Below are 20,973 nucleotides of genomic sequence, written 5' to 3' on the forward strand. Positions count from 1 at the left end.
CCTAGCTGTTCTGGACCTCACAGAGATCCACCTGCCCCTGCCTCTCTAGTGTGGGGATTAAGGGTGTGCACCACCATGCCTGGTCCCCTTCTCTAAGCCCCGAAGAAGATCCCATCCCAACTGTTCACAGCTAATTCACCCTCTGGGTCAGCAGGGGTGCCCTCAGTGGCCCATGGGACTCCAGAGTCGACCCTACTCAGCCTGGCTCTCAGGACTGCCCACATGGCTACTGCTGCCATTTGGATCTAAGTGTCCCAGACACCAAGGGTCACGGCACAAGGTGGGTTATGGCAAATGAACCTGGGAGGTATTATTAGGTCACTGGGAGGGGATACGGAGACCCCACCTCTCCCTCTGTCTGTCAGGCATGTCCACCATGAATTCCTGGACTACCATTGGCTCAGAGCACCAAGGCCGGATGACTCTGGACTGAAACCTCTGAAGACTCAGAATACAAATTATTTCAAACATTTTGTTGTTGTGACAGAAAGCTATCACACTGAGTAGGGCCTACCAGTGAAAGCTACACTTAGTAGGCCTATCAGCACACACTAATCCTGGATCAGTGCACAGGAAACCATGGACCCAAGCTGGTCCAATCACATCTCTATTCTGACAGTTTTTGCTGGAAGAAAAAAATATCTGCAATACATGTTTATGTCACCCAGCTAATATTACATATTTTAAACTGTATGTTGGGGGCCGGAGAGGTGGCTTGGGGGTTAAGGGCACTGGCTGGGACCTGGTTTTGGTTCCCAGCCCTCTAGTGGTGGCTCACAACCATCTGTAACTCCATTTTCAGGGGATCTGTCGCCCTCTTCTGGCATCCCCTGGTATTACATGCACAGGGTGCACATAAGCAGATGCCCACAAACACCCATTCCCATGAAATACATCTAAAACGTTTTTTAAACAAATAAACAAAACAAAACAACAAAACAGGGAAGGTGTATGTTTGTAGATGGTTTTTCCAGGGCAGTGATGGGGAGATGGTTGGGGGGCGGGGGGTCTCCCAGTGAAGCCACAGGCTCACAGCTGGAGGCGGACAGAGGACAAGTAGTAGGATTGGACGTTGTCTGCAAGTGCCGCTCACTGGCAACCACAAAGTTCACAGAGGCAAAGAGCGATTCTCTCCTGAAATCCTGATGGGGCCCCGGCATCACCTCCTCCTGGAGCCCAGCCCAGGAGGCTGAGTTGCGAGCCTGGCCTCTGAACTGTGCTTTGATAGTTTCAAGGCCCCCCAGTCGGTGGTTGCTTTCTTGGCACAGGCCACAAGGGGCAACTAGGAAAACTCACAGTCACTTTAATATTCAAGCCTGCTTGGATCTGACACTTTGCTACTTGGAGGACAAAGTAGCAGGTTGAGGCAGCCCCTCTGCCCTCGGGACACCTGGAGACCAGTGACAGCAGGAACAGCCAGCTGCCCCGCCCTCCTGATGGGGCAGCCAGTGCAAAGGCCCCAGCTCGGACTGTGAGCAGAGGCAGCCAGAGCATATTTACAGGACTGACACCCCCCCAGTGACTGTGAAGGCGGCCCTCAGACACACAGAGGCCACCCGCACCCGAGTGGCCCCAGCCGGGCCCCAGCAAAGCATCAGGCAGGTGGGTCCCCCAGCTTGCTGCTGGCATTGGAGACCCTCTTGTACTCTCTGAGGTTGCGCAGTCGAGCGCTGAGGCTGCTGATCTCCACCACATGGGCCTGAGGCACCCATCCCTTCTCACCATCGGCCAGGCGCACACCCTCCAGCCAGCCTAGGAACACACAGCAAGGAAGGGCTGCCAGATGGGCCTGGGATGGAACACCGTGTAGCCCGATGCCAGCCAGGGGCCAGGTGACATTACCATAACGTCACCAGCTCCTGGGAAGGGCCACACCTCTGAGAAGGGTATTTCCTACTCTCCCCCATCACTCTCCATTCTCAAGCAGGAAGTCCTTCTTCTGGTCTAACCAGATTCCCGAATGCTGTGGTTGGTCGCCATTTACATAACCTTCCCCTGTGACAGGTTGGTCATGTAGCTACATCCTGCCCCTCAAAAGGGCTCTTGGGAAGGCCTGGTTCTCACCATCGCTGGTCCTGGTCTTCACTGCCAGGATGTCTGTCTTCTCCAATGTGAGTTCATCCGGCTGCAGGGCCTTGTAGGTCCTCACACACTGGACCTGGGGGCGGTCTGAGAGCCGAGAGAGGGTCCAGAAGTCCCCAGATCAGAGATGGGAGGCAGTGGGGAAAAAGAAAACCGGGGACCCATCGCAGACAACTTTCCTAACCTGAGGCTCTGACCAAGTGTGCTGACCACCCCAGCTCACGGTGACACCTCGAACTGACCTCTAGACTCCCCCACAAACCCCAAATGCCCTTTACATGCCCCAACAGTTCTCTGGGCGTCTAAAGTCACAAAGGCCCCTCAAGATCCATAGTGCTGGGATGGAGAGATGGCTCAGTGATTAAGAGCACCGACTGCTCTTCTAGAGGTCCTGAGTTCAATTCCCAGCAACCATATGGTGGCTCACAACCATCCGATCTGATGCCCTCTTCTGGTGTCTCTGAAGAGAGCAATGGTGTACCCATATATATACAATAAATAAATAAATCTTAAAAAAAAAAAAAAAAGACCCACAGTGCTCTGCGTGACCCCGCCCACTCTGGCTCTCCTCCCCTCCTAGCCTGCTTCCCTCAGACTCTCAGGATGTTTGTTCCAGCCACACAGGGCTGCTGTGGGCCCTGACTCCACCCTCAGGGCCATCTCTCAGAGGCTTCTGCTGATGGCTTGGCTAGAGGAGGAGGCTGGTCCTTGGCCTCAGTGGGGCTCAGAGCCCAAATGAGAGACTCTGTCCCGCTCCAGCCCTTAGAGTTTGATGACAGAGTAGACAGATGAGAAAGAACACTGCAAAGGACTTTGAGCTGGGTGTGGTGGCTCACACTTGCAATCCCAGTACATAGGGAAACTGAGGCAGGAGGTTTGCTACTTATTCAAGGCCAGCCTGGGCTACACAGCAAGACTCTTGTCTCAAAAAGGGAAGAAGAAAGGAAGGGAGGGAGGGAGGGAGAAGACCAGACCTGGCCTGACTCTCAGCTCAGGCAGGAACTGGCTGTGTGACCTTGGGCAAGTTACTTAACCTTTCTGAGCCTTAGTTTCTAAGATGGGGAAAAAACCCCGAAGCCAATGAACCTGGCTAACTAGATCACCACGAGGAGTAAATAAAATGAGTCCAGTCCCCGGACATAGCCACAGCGCATGCTTGCTAGGAATGTGTCTGTCTCTCCCTCTCAGACCTGTGCCTCTGCTCAAACACCTTCCAGGGCTACCCATGGTCCACTGGCTGCCCAGATCCTCTCCACGAGATGTGGCCTGCTTGACAGCCTTGTATCACACCCAAGGGAGCTGCCTCCATCCCAGCTGAGCCTCCAACCCGTTACCACCATCATCTTAGCAACCCCACCCCCCACCCCCAATACACCAGGCCTATCTGCTTTGCAACCGACACAGACAGACAGCTGTGGGTTCCGGACCCAGCTCTGTCTAGCCCAGACGACCTAGACTTGGCACTTGAGTCTCTCTGAGTCTCTCAGTCTGCAAGATGGGTTGCCTGCGCCTACGGGGTTGGCCTGTGCACCCTGCCCAGCCCCTAAGTGGTCTTCAGAGCCACCCCAGAGAGTTCTGGGTCCTACCTTCCCCATCACATGTGATCTCCTTGTCCTCCTGGGGGTTGGATGGTCTCAAGGCTGAAATCCACCGTTGCTTCTCACTTCTATGGAGGGGGAGGTGTGGCTATGCGGGGCGGGGCAAGTTACAACGGCCCAGAGCAGGGGTGGGAACCAGAACTGGGAGAGCTTGGGTAAGGTGCAGACATCCTTGGCTACAAAGCAAGGCACCAGGCCTTTGCCCCAAACCCCACTGCTTCTACGCGGAGTTTTAGCCAACGCGACCTCGCGCCGCCTCCCATCCAGCCTCGCTCTCTGCCTCTGCGGGTGCAGCAGGGCCCCTGCTCAGGGTTTGCTTACTCGGTCCGTGCTCTCAGCAGCAGCTGGTGCCTGGCGCGCTGCCCGTGCAGCAGCCTGAGCAGGAACACATGGCCTGGGATGCCCTGGAGCTTCAGGCTGAGGTCTCGAACCTGTAGCTCAGCTATGTTGGCATGGACAAAAACGGCAAACTTCCCGAGCCTGGAAAACAGACAGCGGGGCAGGAAGGGTCACCAGAGCCTGGGTGCCAACCCCTGAGCCACCGCAGGACCCCGTGAACTGGTGGAGGGTGAAGGAAGGCTTGTTTGGTCTTCCAGGCCTGGCTTCACTGGGCGCCATTTCCCAGTTGGCAATAAGGGTCCTATCACGGCATCCAAACAGAGCTCAGGAGGCTAAGGCATGAGGAATGCACTGAGTTCAATGGCCTCAGTTTCTGCTGGCTGAAGATTATGGGAACCACACTCCCACCCCAAGGACGCTTGTGGCACTGTTTCCTGGACTCCCATGGGGCTTGTATCAAGTCAGAGCCAGGTGCTGCTGAGTCTGCCGGTGGAAGAGGCAGGGAGGTGGGTCCGGACCCTGGGTTTGTTAATCTAGCCCAGAAACAGGCCCCCCTCCTCTCCTGTAACACTTCGCTGTGCAGGAGGCCTGCATCATGTCCACCTCCCCCCATACACACGCTAGAGCAGCGGTTTTCAATCGTCCTAATGCTGCGTGCGACCCTTTAATACAGCTCCTCATGGGGTGGCGACCCCCAACCATAAAAGTATTTCGCTGCTACTTCCTAACTGTAATTTTGCTACTGTTATGAATCATAATGAAAAGACCTATGTTTTTTCTGATGGTCTTAGGTGACCCTGATGAAAGGGTCATTCAATCCCAAAGGGGTCGTGACCCACAGGTTGAGAACCATTGGACTAAGGGGAGCGGGTCCCCTTTTCCTTTGCTTCCCTGCCCTGGCAACTGTCTATCCTGAAGCACCTGCCCCCACCTGACTCGCTATGCTCACCTGGACACAAGTCTCTGGTTTCTCCCACCACTCTGCCCTGCAAACTGGCCAGGACCAGAATGTCGATCCTCTGCACAGCCCATCCCTACTCTCAGAACAAGACCAGCCTCTACCATGACTTCAACATCCCCACTCCCCTCTCTTGTTTGTCTGTCTGTCTACCTGCCTATCTATCAACAGTATCTTACTATGCAGTTCTCATTGCCTATCTGTCTGTCTGTCTGTCTATCTATCTATCTAATAACAGGATTTTACTATGTAACCCTCATTGTCTGTACCTTGCTATGTAGACCAGGCTGGCCTCTGTCTGTCTCTGCCTCCAGAGTGCCGGGACTAACGGCGTGCGCCCTCATCCTGACACACTGTCTTTTCTCCCACCGTCCACGGCCCAGCTTCACCAACCCCTAGGCACACCTTGCTCAGCTATAACTTATCTTTCCCAAATCACTTCTCTATACAAAACTCCTACTCACTCTTCAAAACCCAGCTCAAGGGCTAGAGAGGTGGCTAAGAGCCCTTGTTGAGACTCAGAGGACCTGGGTTCAGAACCCAACACCCATGTGGCAACTCACAATGGTCTGAAATTCTAGTTCTCGAGATTCTGGTGCCCTCTTTTGGACTTTTGGGTATTGCATGCACATGGAAGTGCACAGACATACATGTAGGCAAAAGACCTATACACATAAACTAAATCTTACTTAAAGAAAAAAAAAAAAAAAAGCCAGGCAGTGGTGGTTAATGCCTTTAATCCCAGCATTCAGGAGGCACAAGTAGGTGGAGCTCTGAGTTCGAGGTCAACCTGGTCTAAAGAGTGAGTCCCAGGACAGCCAGGGTCTACACAGAGAAACCTTGTCTCGAAAAGAAAACAATAAATAAAACAAAGCAAAACAAACAAAACTAAAACCAGCTCCAGTCTCTTCCTCTGGCAACTTTACTCATTTTCAGACCAGGCTATCAGTCTCCTTAGCATAGCTTCCCATTAAAACAACCACCTGTAATTTCAGCTCCAGGGCAGCCGTACGCCTCCAGCCTCTGAGAGCATCCTCACACATTCACGCACAGACGTGTAATTAAAACAACCAAAACCAACCAAATGGTAGCCCATGCTTGAATTCCCGACACTCAGGAGGCTGAGTGGTTAAGTCTGAGACAAACCTAGACTACGCATGGAGTTTCAGGTCCGTGTGGACTCCAGAATGAGACCCTGCCTTATAAACTACAAACAAAGAAAATGAAGAATCCAGGTGAGGTTTGGCCATACGCACCTTTGAGCAGAGTGCTTGGGAGGCAGAGACAGGCAGATCTCTGTGAGTCCTAGGCTAGCCTGCCCTACATAGTAAGTTCCAGGCTAGCCAAGAATTACTTAGTGAGACCCTGTCTCAAAACTAAAACATTCAGGGCTGGTGAGATGGTTCAGTGGGTAAGAGCACCCGACTGCTCTTCCGAAGGTCCAGAGTTCAAATCCCAGCAACCACATGGTGGCTCACAACCATCTGTAATGAGATCTGACTCCCTCTTCTGGTGTGTCTGAAGACAGCTACAGTGTACTTACATATAATAAATAAATAAATCTTTAAAAAAAAAAACTAAAACATTCAACAATAACAAACAGGAACAAAAAAACCAGTGACCAGTGATGTGGCTATCAAGATGGATGTCCACAGGTCTAGGGCTCCCGTGGACATAGAAAAATCTCATTCATCTCTATATCCTCAGCAGCCAGCACAGCCTGGTGCAGCCTGGCAGTGCAAGGGCATTTCACTGGTGCGAGGTGGCTCAGTGGGTAAAGGCACTTGCTACCGACCTTGGTGACCTGAGTTTGATCCCCAAGACCCACATGGTGGAAGAAGAGAAATGACTCCTAGTGGTTGTCCTTTAACCTCCACGTTGTGACGTCAGAACACACACAAAATAAAACATCAGAGGGGCTGGAGACATGGCTCAATGGTTAAGAGCACTGACTGCCCTTGCAGAGGTCCTGAGTTCAATTCCCAGCAACCACATGGTGGCTCACAACCATCTGTAATGAGATCTGATGCCCTCTTCTGGTGTCTCTGAAGACAGCTACAATGTATTCATATAAATGAATAAATCTAAAATTAAAAAAAAAATCACAGCTGTGGGGCACTCTCCATACTGATGAAGACAGGGTGTAGCAGGACAGTGGGTATTGGTCTGGGGTCCGTCCACCTCCTGGCCCCTTTATTCTCCCCAACTTTGAGACTGACAAGGGAACCTGCTTGCCGGGGAGGCATCTCCGGAACAGAAAGGAACCGTTTGTGCAGTGTGCCAGCACAGGGGAGCTGCCAAGAGCTTGCTGTCACGGGACTAGTGGCGGAATTTGGCCTGGCCATGTGTCTCATCCCTGACCCAGACTCAAGAGCAAGGGCGAGTCCCCGCACCCCTCGCCTCTGCCTGATAGAGTGGCCTGCCTCAATGCTTTGGTTGCAGAGCCTCCAAGGTCCAGGCCACCCTGCAGCTCAGCCCCAGACCAGTTGAGGCGAGTCCACCACAGGAGACAAAGGATGGAATTTCCCCCAAGCCCCACTCACTCCTTCCTCCGGGACAACAGTAGGCAGTCATTGAAGAGGTGAAGGTACACGGCCTTGCTGGACAGCTTCAGTTTGGCTGGCGGTGCAGCGGGCAGGGGGGCCAACTCCACCAGCTCCCCGTGCCGGACCAGCCAGCGGGCCTGTGAGATCAGCGGGAAGATCTGGAGAGAGGGGTGAGCAACAGGAAGGGCAGGTGAAGCGGGGGATGCTGGGAGCAGAGAAAGGAAGGCATGGGCAGTGACTACCTACGCCCTACGCCCCGAGCCAGGAGGATTGCCGTCTCTTACCTTGCCCTCAAAATGGATCTTCTTGCTTAGATGAATGAGTTCCTCCGTCCGCTTCATGGACTGCACGCTCGCGTTGCACTCCTGCACCAGCTGGGAGCGGGATGGGGGCCGTTATCTGGGTCCCCACTATGGGAAGACGTGGCTCTCAGATGCCCACAGCTCTAACCCTTTGAGCTCACCTCCTTTAGGGCGCTGAAGGCCTTGGTGGCCATGTCCTCATCTTGGGAGCCCGGTGCTGTCCGCTTCAAAATGTTCTGGTGGGAGAGAAGGAGACATTTTTCTGAATGCTGTTGCCGCTTGTAAGGTGTCCAGGAGTAAATTACCCCTCACTCACGTCCCTATAAGCCGCCCTATTGAAACTCATTGGATCACACACAAAAAAAGACAAGAGGGGGGCTGGTGAGATGGCTCAGTGGGTAAGAGCACCCGACTGCTCTTCCAAAGGTCCAGAGTTCAAATCCCAGCAACCACATGGTGGCTAACAACCATCCGTAACAAGATCTGGCGCCCTCTTCTGGAGTGTCTGAAGACAGCTACAGTGTACTTACATATAATAAATAAATCTTTAAAAAAAAAAAAAAAGACAAGAGGGTAGGAGAGTCACCTGGGAAGAGGAAGGGTGCCAGTGGGGGTGGGGTGGGGTGGGGGTGGAGACAAGAAGAAGGTTTGAGCCGGGCAGTGGTGGCACACGCCTTTAATTCCAGCACTTGGGAGGCAGAGGCAGGTAGATTTCTGAGTCGAGGCCAGCCTGGTCTACAGAGTGAGTTCCAGGACAGCCAGGGCTACACAGAGAAACCCTGTCTCAAAAAAAAAAAAAAAAAAAAAAAAAAAAAAGCTTGTGTGTGTATGTGTCTTTCACCCACAGATCCAAGGGAATATAAATAAATACAAATAACTTTTAAAAAAAAGAAGGTTTGAGTATGACCTGTATATGTATGAAAATGTTATAATGAGGGGACTGGAGAGATGGCTCAGTGGTTAAGAGACTGACTGCTCTTCCAGAGGTCCTAAGTTCAAATCCCAATAACCACATGGGGGCTCAAACCATCCATAATGAGATTTGATGCCCTCTTCTGGTGTGTCTGAAGACAGCTACAGTATACTCACATATAATGAATAAATAAATCTTTGAAAAGAAAAAGAAAAGAAGGGCTGGTGAGATGGCTCAGCAGGTAAGAGCATCCGACTGCTCTTCCGAAGGTCCTGAGTTCAAATCCCAGCAACCACATGTGGCTCACAACCATCTCTAACAAGATTTGACTTCCTCTTCTGGAGTGTCTGAAGACAGCTACAGTGTACTTACATATAATAAATAAATAAATCTTAAAAAAAAAAAAGAAAAACAGAAAACCCATTTGTTAAAAAAAAAGAAAAAGAAAAGAAAAGAAGAGAAAAAGAAAAGAAAAGAAAAGAAGAAGAAAAGAAAATGTTGGGGCTGGAGAGATGGCTCAGTGGTTGAGAGCACTGACTGCTCTTCTGAAGGTCCTGAGTTCAAATCCCAGCAACCACATGGTGGCTCACAACCAGCTGTAACAAGATCTGACTCCCTCTTCTGGAGTGTAGTAAGCTACAGTGTACTTACATATAAATCTGAAAGAAAGAAAGAAAGAAAGAAAGAAAGAAAGAAAGAAAGAAAGAAAGAAAGAAAGAAAGAAAGAAAGAAAGAAAGAGAGAGAGAAAGAAAAACAAAAAGACAGAAAGAAAGAAAAGAAAATATTATGAGGCCAATTATGCATAATCCGTATACACTAATAGAAAGAAAGACGATATAACAACAAAACACATGCTTGAAAGGCCACAGACCATAGATTGCAGACCAGCCTCTCCCTCCCTGCCCTGTCTGAAGTGAGCTACCTCCACCAGCATCTTGAGGCGGGTAACCCTCTGGAACGGTAAGATGAGGAAGGAGGTGAGAGGCAGCCGCTGGCACACAGGAGACTCCTCTAGGCGAGCCAGGATGCCGGGGAACTTGGGGTTCTCTAGGCTGGACAGTGGACAGAGTGTGCTGTCACTAGTGGATCTCTCAACACTCCTGCCCCATGTGGCGGGTCTCCCTTATCCCGAATGTATAACTTCTTCCCAGAAGCCCTCGCCTCACTGACAGATCCTGCCTCACCCAATCCTCTGCGCCTATGTCTGCCCAAGCCCCCCACCGTAGAGCCCCTCCTACAGCAGGCGCTGGTAGGTGCGCTCCTGATAGGCCTGGTTGGTGACGTAGGGCAGGTAGACCCGGCGGAATGCGGGGCAATGGTGTAGAACCACATCGCACACGCTGAAGCGCAGCACATCGGCCTCTAGACGCTGCTCCAGGTCGTGAAGGAACCTGCCAGGAGAGCCAAGATCAAGGACAGCACCACTACAGATTTCTGTCCCCACTCAGACAGGCCAGGTCACTCCCTCACCTCTCGCTGGTGCTCTTGACCTCGGGCAGTTTTGAAAATAGCCACTGCTTGTCCTGAGTCCCCAGACACTCGCTCAGCTCCACAGAACCTAAGAAGTGACCCACGGCCACCGACAGGCTATGGATGTAGGAGGCCTCCGAGGTAATCAGCTCAAATTTGGCCTGAGGGAGGAGGGAGGCCGGGTGATCAGGGCAGAGCCAGGCCACCCAGGACCCGGGTCTCCCGCGAAAAGACAGCCTCTACAGACAGCATTTCCCTGCCCTCCTCAGCCCTTTGGATAATCTGGCGCCAGGTGGAGCCCGGGCACACCCTAGCTGCCAGCTGACAAGCTCCGTTAAGGTAGGTCTTTCCCTGAGGGCACCCCGCTAACCCCCTCCCCCATAGTTTTAGCTCCGCCCCAGCCAGCGAGGGTGTGGTCTATAGCCCCGCCCCTGTGTCTCCTGCCCTGTCCTGGACCCCGCCCTCTCCCTTGGCTTCCCCCTAAGGCTTATTGGACCCTTATTTTCCCAGGTCTTCCCACTTACTCTCCACATTGATAGTGCCTCACCCCTACTAATCTCCCCTAATCGCCGGCGCTTGGCCATGCCCTGTCCTTGGCTCCCCCCCTTCGATCCCCTCCAGGCTTCACTATCAGCTTGGGGGAGTCTTACTTTCCCAGGACGTCTCACCCACCCTTTGGGCTTTGACAGTCCCCGAGTCTGGCTGAGCCACTGGACTTCTAGCTCACCCCCTTGTCATAGGCTCCTCCCTACATTTTTAGACCCACCCGTCTATTTCTCCAGGCTCTGCGGCTAACCTTTCCTTCCCAGGTCTCCCCGCCCCCCACCTCCACACACACCGACCCACCCTGCAAGTTGACAGCCCCTCACCTCCCCTCAGATCCCATCACCAGCTTCTGGCCTCGTCCTGCTCTGGGCTCCACCCGTCCGCCCTGTCTCTTGGCTTCCCCGCTGGGCTCCTGAGTCCTTTTCTTCTCCCAGGTTCTCCCACCCCTTCTCTACGTTGACAGCCCCTTATTCCTCTCGGATCCCCACCCCCTTCCTCTAGCCCCGCCCATCACCTCCTGCAGTTTGCAGTCGCGCAGGCTCAGCGTGGCCAGGACGCCGCTGCCGCGCACGTCGGGGATGTCTTGCCACAGCGAGAAGGTGGAGCCCCGCGTCGAGCGCTGCGCGCGGAAAGAGCTGCTCGGGGAGAGGTTGGCGCGCGGTGGCCCGGGCCCCTCCTCCGCGCCCTCCGCTCCGTCCCCGGGGCCCTCCTCCTCACGTTGCTGCCGCCGCAACTCGCGCGCGCTGGCCACGTCGCTGTACTCCTGGTAGAGGACAGCTGGGCGGGGCGGGGAGCGGGAGCTCTTTACCCTTGCCAGAAACACTAATTGGGCGCCAACTGTACGCCAGCCCACCTGCTAGTCCCTGGGAGTGCAATTCTCTTCCTTGCAGCACACTGTCTCTACCTCCCAACTCCCCCCAAAGCGGGATCCCCAGTTTCCAACGTCCCCGGCCCCCATCTCCCCAGAGCCCCTCGCAGCATCTCCGCACGTACAATTAAGGAGGAAGCGGGACTGGCGCCGCTCAGTGGCGCTGCTGGGATCCTGAGTCGGCTTGTCATGCGTGTCCAGCCTAGGAAAGAGCGTCAGGACCTCTTTGCATCCCTCCCCAACCCGAGCCCCAAGAGAGAGGTGGGTACCTGGGTTCCACCAGACCACCGTGGACCTCGTTTAGATCGACGGGTCCTGGCAGCGACACACTGTCCGTCCTCATCTCGGCTCTTCGGGATTCCCTCACGGGCAGTTTCCCTACAGAAAACAAAAGCTGGGGTTGGGCGATCCAGAGAACAACACGGAGCACTTGGGTGATCACCCGAAGACGTTAACACGGGTTGGTAGGCTGTGCCCTGCCTGCCTAGTTCAGGCTACCCTCAGAGCCCGGAGAATAGCTGGTACCTTCCCGGATGGCTCCAGCACCTGAGCCCGAGGTCAGAACCCTGGTGGCCGTGCTGCGCCCCAAGCGCAGAGAGGAATGCAGCCTAGTCATCAGCTCTGAGGCCGAGAAACGCCTTCGCTCCGGTGCTTCAAGGACCCCTCTGGCGTTCCCAGAAAGCTCCTGGGGCCCGGGCTCTAGCGCACACAGAGCATGCTCTTGCGCAGCCTGGCCAGTCTCCAGAAGGCCCGTAGGGGTCTCAGTGCCGCCGGTGGCCTCTTCCTTACGATACACCTGCATCTTGCGCCCTAGGGGTGGGGATAAAATAACACCTGTCACCCACTGTAGTCTGCCCCATCTTCCTCCTTGTGGCGGCATGACCCTGAACATCAAAATAAGGTCCCTAGGGCAATGAGATCGCTAGAGCTTTACATAGAGAGTAGAGGGCCTGACTGCGGAAGGCAAGGGAACAGGGAAATAGGGGCTGCCAGGCTAGTTATGTAATCCTGACAAGTCACTTGGGCCCTATGAGCCATCTTTCCCTTGTCCCTAAAACTTGCCCTGCCTTTTGGGGCATTCGGAGTTTAAAGGGTTCAAAAAGAGCCACCAAGTCCCTCCCCTGGCTGCCTCAAGCCTCCCCCTCACCCCCCCACCCCCCCACCCCCCTCCCCCCCCACCCCCCGTGACTCACAGGCTGACTTCTCTGAGCCACTGTGGCTGGCCCTGCGTTGGGGCTGCATGTGTTGAGAACTCCATGGTTCCACCAGAGTTGGGGGCTGGGCACCAGGACAGTGAGGCCAGCTGCCAGCCCTGCCGGGTCTCATTCCTCCACTGGTGGAGGCGGTATGGGTATCTGGGCCTCCTGGGGATGTCGGCCATAACAGTCCTTGGAGAGGGGCAGGGGTTGCCAGGGACCAGCGGCTACCAGGAGCTTGCAGTTCCTCTGGAGCAATGGGAAAGAGATCCACACACAGTCGGCTCGGAGGCAGCTCCACGAAGGACAGGCTCTCCTGCTGGCACACAGCTACTGGGCGACGGACGGTGCCAGGTGGTCCAGCCAGGTGAGGCTGGAGGGTTGCTGGTGGCCCACAGTCCATTCCTCCTTTACTCTGTCACCCTCCTGGGCCTGCAGGAGAGAAGGTGTCAGACCCAGATATAGTACGACAGGGAGGGACAGTGAGCCACCATGTCCTGGAGGCCCGCACAGACCCTCTTGCACACAGCACACGTGCGCACAGGACACAGATACACTCACATGCCTGTTAATAAACACCAGTAGGAATCACCAGCACTTAGCAGATGAGGAAGCACCCACATAGCATCTCATTTAATCTCCATTGACTGACTTAAGGAACTGATGCCTGTAGGTGAGGAGAGTCTACCGAATGGCAGAGCCAGGATTCTCACACAGGTGTCACAGCTTCCAAAGCTGCGTTCTTAGCCACCTAGGATAGTCTCTCACATGTGGACATGTGACCAGACATACAGATAACATACACTGTCACACAAATTCATGTTCCAGCACACAGACCCACATTTTCTTCTGGCAAACATAGTCTCAAAGATAACTTGAAACATGTCAAACTCCAGTACCCGGTATACAGTCACATCCTTTTTTTTTTTTTTTTTGGTTTGGTTTGTTACACGGGCTTAGATTTTTCTCTTAGTCACTCTCTCTCTCTCTCTCTCTCTCTCTCTCTCTCTCTCTCACACACACACACACACACACACACACACACACACACACACACACACACACAAGTTCCAGGCATGTACGCACATTCCAGGATGCAGATACACACGGCCCCCAATGTCTCATTCTGAAGTTATCCACCCCCTTCCGTACCCAGACTTGAGGCCCTTCATGCTGAGTGATGCCTACAGCCTTGCCAAGCTGGCTGGGAGGGTCACAGACTGGCAGGAGGGCCACCACCCAGATTAGTCCCTCCCAGGAAAGAGCAGAGAGATGCCCAATCCCCAGTTTGGGGTGACTGAGGGGTTTATCCCCATTCCAGCTCCCAGACACTGGATCAAGCCAGGCAGAATGGGCCGTTTCTGGGCAGGACGCCATCCCTGGGCAGTATGCCAGCACCCCAGGGCGGGATGGTGAGCCCAGTGGTCCAAGACCCTCAAGCCTCTGCCCTGGGCCCTCCGTGGCCTCTCTCTTGCCCCTCACCTCTTCAGCTGAAGCTGCTGCTGCTGCTGCCTGCCTGCTCCGGCAGGGGAAGCCCTGTCTCTGCCCAGCTGGCTGGGGGAGATCCCACCCAGACAAAGAGTTTGATTCATCAAACCCTGTGGTGAGGCAAAGAGAGGGAGGGAGCAGGCAGCGGGCTGGGGCTGGGCGGGGGCCTACACTTGCCTGGCTGCGCTGTGGGCAGTCTGGGCAGCGAGGACCCCGGCAGAGGCCCCTCGGCCAAAGGGGCAGTGCCCAGTCTGGCAGAAATAAGAGGGAGACCCAGAGAAATGGCGGCCTTAGAGACAACAGCTCAGGAACTGGCTCTGAAGACTGAAGAAGAGAAACCACAGAGGGTGAGACTCTTGAGGCCCCGGGGACAGGCTGAGGCTGAGACACCTCAAATCTCAGACTGGTCCAGATTCCCAGGCAGATGAGAAGTCCCGAAAACAAACAAACAAACAAACAAACACAGGGAGACTGACTGGGGTGAAGAAATAATAGCTCAGTGGGGTTGCCTGGTGGGAGAGCCGAAACAAAAGCTGTTAGAATCTGAGTTGGCATGAAGCAAACCACAGGCACTAACACAGAAGGGGGCTGGGCCCAGCCCAGTCTCAGTATGCCAGGAAGGCTTCCTGGAGGAGGTCCCAGCTCACTGTTGCAAGGCTCAAACCTTCAAGGACTCAGTACAAAAAGATGGAGCATTGACCCCAGGCCTGAACCAGAGACATCAGGGTGCGTCTGGTAGGTGAGAGTTGGGGCTCCCCACTGTACCCCAGCTTCTTCTCCCAGTTTGGGGGGGATTGAGGGAAAGGCTGGCTGTTTCTCAGGGGCTCACTCCCTTGTTTAGCCCTTATCCCTCAGGTCTATAAGTCCTTATCTGGGTAGCTCACTCAACCTAACGTAGGAGAGCTGGTACCCACTTCCTGATGCTAATACAAGAATTAACAGCAATGCCTCAGGTACAGGGAGGGCACTGTGAGCCCTGTCACTGGTAGGCGGTCCCCTGAGTGTCGTCTCCTCAGTTTTTGGTGGAGGATGCCTTGGGCCAGCAGCCAGTAGTAGGAGCAAGCAGAAGAGGGGCAGACTTAGCTCCTGTCCAGCGCACAGGTCTCCTTTAGGTGTAAGTGCATACTCGGGCCTAGAACCCCCCCTCCACGCCCCCCGGAGAACAACTCCTGTCCACCATGATTTAGGAAGTTAAATAAGCAAAACATCAGAGCTTAAGGCAGAAGCATCTTCAGGCCTCAGAGGAGAAGGCTGAAGGAGGAGCTAAGGGCTGTCAGGAGGACAGGAGAAAGAGATGTGTCAGGGGTGGGGGGCAAGGGGTGTCAAGCTGGTCTCCTTCCACAATGCTCAGGCCCGGAAAGGTCATGGCTGGACAGGGGTTCCAAGCCAAGCAGAGTGTCCGGAAGAGGACATGGGAGTTGCCTGTCAAGCTGGGACGCCAGCCCAGTAGCTTCTCAGGATGCAGACCACCCAATGCTGATGTTAGTGATTTAGGTCTAGAGCTGGGTTTAATACTGTGTAGCACTTCTCTGATGAGAATATAAAAATGAAAGTCTCAGGAACTTCAGGTGGCTGGGTACCCAGATGTGATCCCAGGACACACTAGAGCTCTTGAAGCAAGGATCCCTCTGGAAACCAGGGTTTGAGGTCCTGTGTTGACACTGACCAAGCCCATCCTCGGGCCTTGGTATCCTGATGTGACAGGTGACCCTCAGGTCCCCCTTTATGAAACCTGTTTCATAGGTGTCTCTGCAGGCTGAGAAGGATCGGCAGAGGCCAAGGGAATGGTCTCTACTAGTTAGAGAGGGTAACCAGCCTGCCTAGCAAGTTGCCAGAGCATCCCTAGGCACTGCTGTTGTCTGGGACAGCACCTCTGGCCCTGGTACCCAGCCCGCCCTCCCTCCCTGCTCCATGCCCTTTGGCTGCCTGCTCAGAGGAACAGACCCTGCCAGATTCCCTTGCTCCTTAAGGGACAAAACCTAGTTGGAGGTCATGGCCAGAAAGGGGGTTCCAAGCCAAGCAAAGTCCCAGGAAGGCAAGAATGGACTGAAGCCAGAAACAGCAGGCAGGCAGCACAAAGGACTCCCTCGGGATACAGGAAGGGGAGGACGGTTGCTGACCCAGGGCCCTACCTCAGCCGGGGAGCTCCTCCGTCAAGCTGCTGGTACAGTCCAGGGCTCCAGGCCACCCTGGGGGCAATGGGGTTGTAGCCAAGTCCTCAGAGGACCATGTCAGCATGGCTCCAAGGCCGGGCAATGTAAGCTCCTGGGTATTGTGTGGGGCAGGGAGGGGGGGAGGCGAGGGGGAGGGAGCCTTGCAGAGGCAGGCGGCTGTCTCAACGTGCCTGCTCCCCGCCCCCCTTCCCCAGAACCGGTTTGGCCAGTCAGGTACGAGAGGGGGCTGGAACAATGGGAGCCCTATGCCTCCCAGAAGCTCGGAGGGACCCCAGACAACTGCCTAAAGATGACGTTAGCTGGGATCTGCTCCTTGGAGGTGGGCCACCTCTCTCTCTCTCTTTCCCTCTCTCTCTGGAGCTACCCAAGTCCTAGGTATGGGCGGGGACTTTGTGGGAGTGGAGGACATCCTGGAAGCTCTGCAAAGGAACCTCCAAATCTGGAATCCCTTCTCGGGGATTTTGAGACCTCCTTTGCCACCCCCGCCCCTCCCCCATGAGCCACATCTGTACATTAGGAACACTCAGCTGCATAGCTGGGGGACAGAAGTCAGGTGGCCACTCCCCACCAGTGGCCCTTTCCTGCTGCAGTGACCAACCTCTAGGTCTTCAGCATCTGCATCCCCAGTGAAACCTTCATAGAGAGCAGCAGCCCACAGGGAGTTTTAGTAAGGTCAATGACACTGCTGAGGTCAAGAAAGCCTCTATAGTGGTGGCGGGTTGGTCCATGATCTGTGCCAGGCACACGACTTTGCCAAGCTTGCCGAAAAGGTAAAGCCACTTCCTCCTAGTTGCTGGATTGGGTGTGAGCGCCTGTTATGTGTGTGAGCGCCTTGCAATTGGCAAGCGGGTGCGATTCCCAGAGTATGGAGGGTAAGCTGCAAGGACGATGCCCCCAGTGTTGAAAGCCTGTACACTTCCTGTGTGTAAAGCATGGGTCTACCTACTGTGCGTTACGACCCTCTGAAGCCCACACTGTGACGGCTACCATTCAGGAGCTGAGTACCTGAGGCTTGTACCCCTAAACACGAGTACTCTCCCATCCGTGACGTCCCATCACCTCTTCCAGATGGTGAAACCAAAGCTCTAGGGGCATCATTAACAAGAACGACATGGGGGCTGGAGAGATGGCTCCGTGGTTAGGAACGCTTGCTGCCTTTGCAGAGAAATCAGACCCAGTCCCTGATATCTACATGGCGGCTCACAACCATGTGATCTGACACCTTCTCTTAGCTTTCCTGAATGCTAGGCATGTATGTGGTCCATACACTTACAGACAGGCAGGCAAAACTCACACACATAGAAAAATAAAAACGAATAAGTCAACACAAAAACTGAAAGAGAATAATCATAATCAGTATGGAAACCCAGGCTCGTCTGGCTCCATCACTTGCCAACCTCCTTAGCCACTTACTGACTGGTGTGCTGGGAGGCACCTGGATGACCTCCCTTCCACATCCTTTCCCCCCAAAAATTTGGTATGTAGGTGAGGACGAGCTTGGGATATTGAACTTTCTGCCTCTACCTTTCGAGGGCTGGGATCACAGTGATCACCAGTTTACACAGTGTTGGGGCTTGAACTCAGAACCTCTTGTTTGCAGGCGAGTACTTTACCAGCTGATCTTCAATCTCCAGGTTTGCTAAACTAAGCCCGTTCCCTAATCTTCCTATACCATAGGCCAGATAAACTTCATGCCCAGACCTCAGTGAACCCTCCCTCAGAGTGGGTTCTTTAGCTTCTAGCTGATGACTTTAAGCTCAAAGCGGGGTCCTCTACTCCACCTAAGGACCATTACACCGTGAGACGACACTGTTCAGAGTGAGCGATAGAGTTGTGTCAACGTTACATAGAGAGCAGGAAGAGGGGATGTGGAGAAGAAAACGCCAACTGATTATTCCTCCCAAGAGGCACTGCTCTGGCCCCTCGCTGGAAACCAGAGGGTTTGGACCTTGGGTCCCGGCCAAGGCGGGAGCCCTGGAAAAAAAACTTAGGAAATTGTGCCTCTGTCGCACCAGGTCGGGTGGAGCAGGCACTCCTGGAGGAGGGAAGCTCTCCCGGCCCCGTGAAAGTTCAAGGTAAAAGGGGGCGTGTCGAAGGCAGGACTATTGTAAGGAGCCTGGCCAATCCTTGCTCCACTCTAGAGGGCGGGGCTTGAAAGGGAGGAGCCAGGACGTGGGGGCAATTAGGAGGCGTAATCAGCCAGATGTGGGTGGGGCCAGAGTCCAAAGTCTTACTGACCTAAAGCAGCGCCTCTTGATGGACCGCCAGGACCTCTCCTTGAACTTGTTAGGTACCACAGCGGGCACATTCCACTGGAGCCAGGCTGCCAAAGGCAGGAAGATCAGAAGGAACTGGGGAAAGGGGACCAGAAAATGATTAATCTTTCTGTTTAGTTTTGTCCAGGCAGAGTCTCTTATGTAGCTTAGGCTGGCCTCATACTTTTTTTTTTTTTTTTTTTTGGTTTTTTCGAGACAGGGTTTCTCTGTGTAGCCCTGGCTGTCCTGGCACTCACTTTGTAGACCAGGCTGGCCTCGAACTCAGAAATCCGCCTGCCTCTGCCTCCCGAGTGCTGGGATTAAAGGTGTGCGCCACCACGCTCAGCACGGCCTCAAACTTAATATGCAGTCCAGGCTGACCTTGAGCTCGATTTATAGCCAAAGATGACTTTGAATCCGTGACCTTTTTGTTTCCACCTTCTGAGGACTTGATAACAAGGATGCAGCTTTTTTTGAAAAATATTTTTTTAAAAAAAAATATTTATTTGGGTTTGGAGAGATGGTTCAATGGTTAAGAGAACTGCTCGTGCAGAGGACCCGGGTTAGGTTCCTAGCATCCACATGGTATCTTACAACTGTCTGTAACTCCAGTTCTAAGGCATCTGACGCCCTTTTTTCCCCTGTGGGTACTAGGTACATATGTGGTGAACACGCAGGCAAAACACTCATACACATAAAGAATAATAAAATAAAAATTCAAATACGCCGGGCGTGGTGGCGCACGCCTTTAATCCCAGCACTCGGGAGGCAGAGGCAGGCGGATTTCTGAGTTCGAGGCCAGCCTGGTCTACAAAGTGAGTTCCAGGACAGCCAGGACTATACAGAGAAACCCTGTCTCGAAAAAACAAAAAACAAAACAAACAAAAAATTCAAATACGATTTCTTTTACATTGTATGAATGCTTGCTTGCATGCACGACATGCATGCTTGGTACCCACAGATGTCAGATGAGGGGGTCGGATCCCGTGGCAAACTGGAGATAGAGTTGTGAATCACCATGTGGGTGTTGGGAACCTAACCCAGATCCTCACAAGAGCCTCCAGCTTAACTACGGAGCCGCCTCTCTGGCTCCTTGATAATGAATGTTCACATTGACCTTGTCCTAAATCTCCTTCTACAGCAGGTTGGCCAGTGTCAGAGCCTGAACTCAATGATGCTTGCAAATCCCAGACAGACGCTCAGCCTACCTCCCAGGGGATGACGAAGCCAGATGCGCGGCCAGCATTTTTTCCAGTAGTTGAGGGCTAGTTCCTTCGCCGGTAGTGAAATGTCTTGGACTTGGGGGTCCCAAGAGCTTCTCGGATGTGGACTCCGAGCTCTGCTCTCCTGTCCCTCCCCTCCCTTAGAAGTTGGTCCTGCGGCTTCAACCCAGACGACGCCGAACAGCTGTGTACTAGACAGACTCAGCTTCCTGCGGTTCCAGCTAGGTCCCTCTACAGTAGTCAGAGCCTCGCTCCATCCAGGCTCAACGCTCCTCCTCTTCCACTCTCAGCAACTCCTCCCCTCTCAGGCTCGTCCCCCATCCCCCGCCTCCTGGCCCCTGTCAGACCCCGCCCTCTAGGCTCAGCACCCCTCCAAGGCAGGCCCCGCCCTGCCCAGGCAATCGCACTCGGCCGTCGCAGGCAGGCCCTGCACCTCCCGGGCATGCTTCACCCCTCCCGGACTTAGCACACTGTCCTCTCCCAGGCAGGTCTGGTCGCACCCAGGTTTAACACGGTGTCCCTACAGTCACTCCCCACCCTCCTCCGTGCCTGGTGGGTCTTCCACCTGCAGGGTGTGTTTGTGTGTAGGTGCTCTGGATCAGAGCCAGGTGAAGCGCACAGACACCAGCGGGAGGCTGTGATATTCTTACCGGTATCAGGGGCGTGGCCAGCAGGGACCAATCCTACAACTCTCATCCCCCATTCAGGTACAAATTTATGCTCATACTAAAATTATCTTGACATATTTGCTCGGCCTCCATTTGGGGTCCCAGGGGCAAAACCTATTAATCAGCATAACAATAAACCGACTCCTACTGACGTGCTGCTGTCTCGTACTTCAGCACATCGCTCAGCCCCCTCCTCAGAGACGCTTCTAGCAGTAGATGGGGAATTAACGGAGACCCACAGCTCTCTGAGAGACTTAGGGGCACTTAGCCCTAAATGGGAGCTGTTTCTCGTACCCTCAGGGCTCAGGGATCTTTTCCAGAGAGTGGGCAGGGAGGCTGGAAGAGC

The 20,973-nt window shown here is 54.0% G+C and overlaps 1 protein-coding gene across 3 annotated transcripts; it reads right to left on the minus strand.

Moving 5' to 3' along the window:
- Nucleotides 1-1,283: 1,283 nt before the first annotated feature.
- Nucleotides 1,284-20,090, minus strand: Arhgef19 (Rho guanine nucleotide exchange factor 19). Of its 3 annotated transcripts, XM_021160108.3 has the most exons (17): nucleotides 19,945-20,090; nucleotides 18,720-18,832; nucleotides 12,817-13,251; nucleotides 12,149-12,433; nucleotides 11,893-12,001; nucleotides 11,749-11,825; nucleotides 11,270-11,532; nucleotides 10,210-10,370; nucleotides 9,978-10,130; nucleotides 9,662-9,791; nucleotides 7,987-8,061; nucleotides 7,808-7,897; nucleotides 7,521-7,681; nucleotides 4,002-4,160; nucleotides 3,669-3,748; nucleotides 2,065-2,169; nucleotides 1,284-1,752 (listed from the first exon to the last, which is right to left on the minus strand). In XM_021160108.3, the coding sequence occupies exons 3-17, from the start codon at nucleotides 13,220-13,222 to the stop codon at nucleotides 1,595-1,597; spliced, it is 2,412 nt and encodes an 803-aa protein (XP_021015767.1). In that variant the 5' UTR covers nucleotides 13,223-13,251; nucleotides 18,720-18,832; nucleotides 19,945-20,090; the 3' UTR covers nucleotides 1,284-1,594. The 3 variants fall into 3 exon arrangements, with proteins under 3 accessions (XP_021015767.1, XP_085694874.1, XP_029332345.1); XM_085838748.1 differs by lacking the exons at nucleotides 18,720-18,832; nucleotides 19,945-20,090 and adding an exon at nucleotides 16,440-16,592; XM_029476485.2 differs by lacking the exons at nucleotides 18,720-18,832; nucleotides 19,945-20,090 and adding an exon at nucleotides 14,485-14,577.
- Nucleotides 20,091-20,973: the final 883 nt, after the last annotated feature.

The sequence above is a fragment of the Mus caroli genome, unplaced genomic scaffold (assembly GCF_978045245.1).
Source record: "Mus caroli unplaced genomic scaffold, Mus_caroli_1 scaffold_6, whole genome shotgun sequence".
Classification (NCBI taxonomy): Eukaryota; Metazoa; Chordata; class Mammalia; order Rodentia; family Muridae; genus Mus; species Mus caroli.

Coding starts and splice junctions, on each gene's coding strand:
- Arhgef19 (XM_021160108.3), bottom strand. CDS start 13,222: ATGGACTGTGGGCCACCAGCAACCCTCCAGCCTCACCTGGCTGGACCA. Junction 3,749..4,001: donor CTGCTGAGAGCACGGACCGA/GTAAGCAAACCC, acceptor CCCCCTCCATAG/AAGTGAGAAGCAACGGTGGA. Junction 2,170..3,668: donor GATCACATGTGATGGGGAAG/GTAGGACCCAGA, acceptor CTCGGCTCTCAG/ACCGCCCCCAGGTCCAGTGT.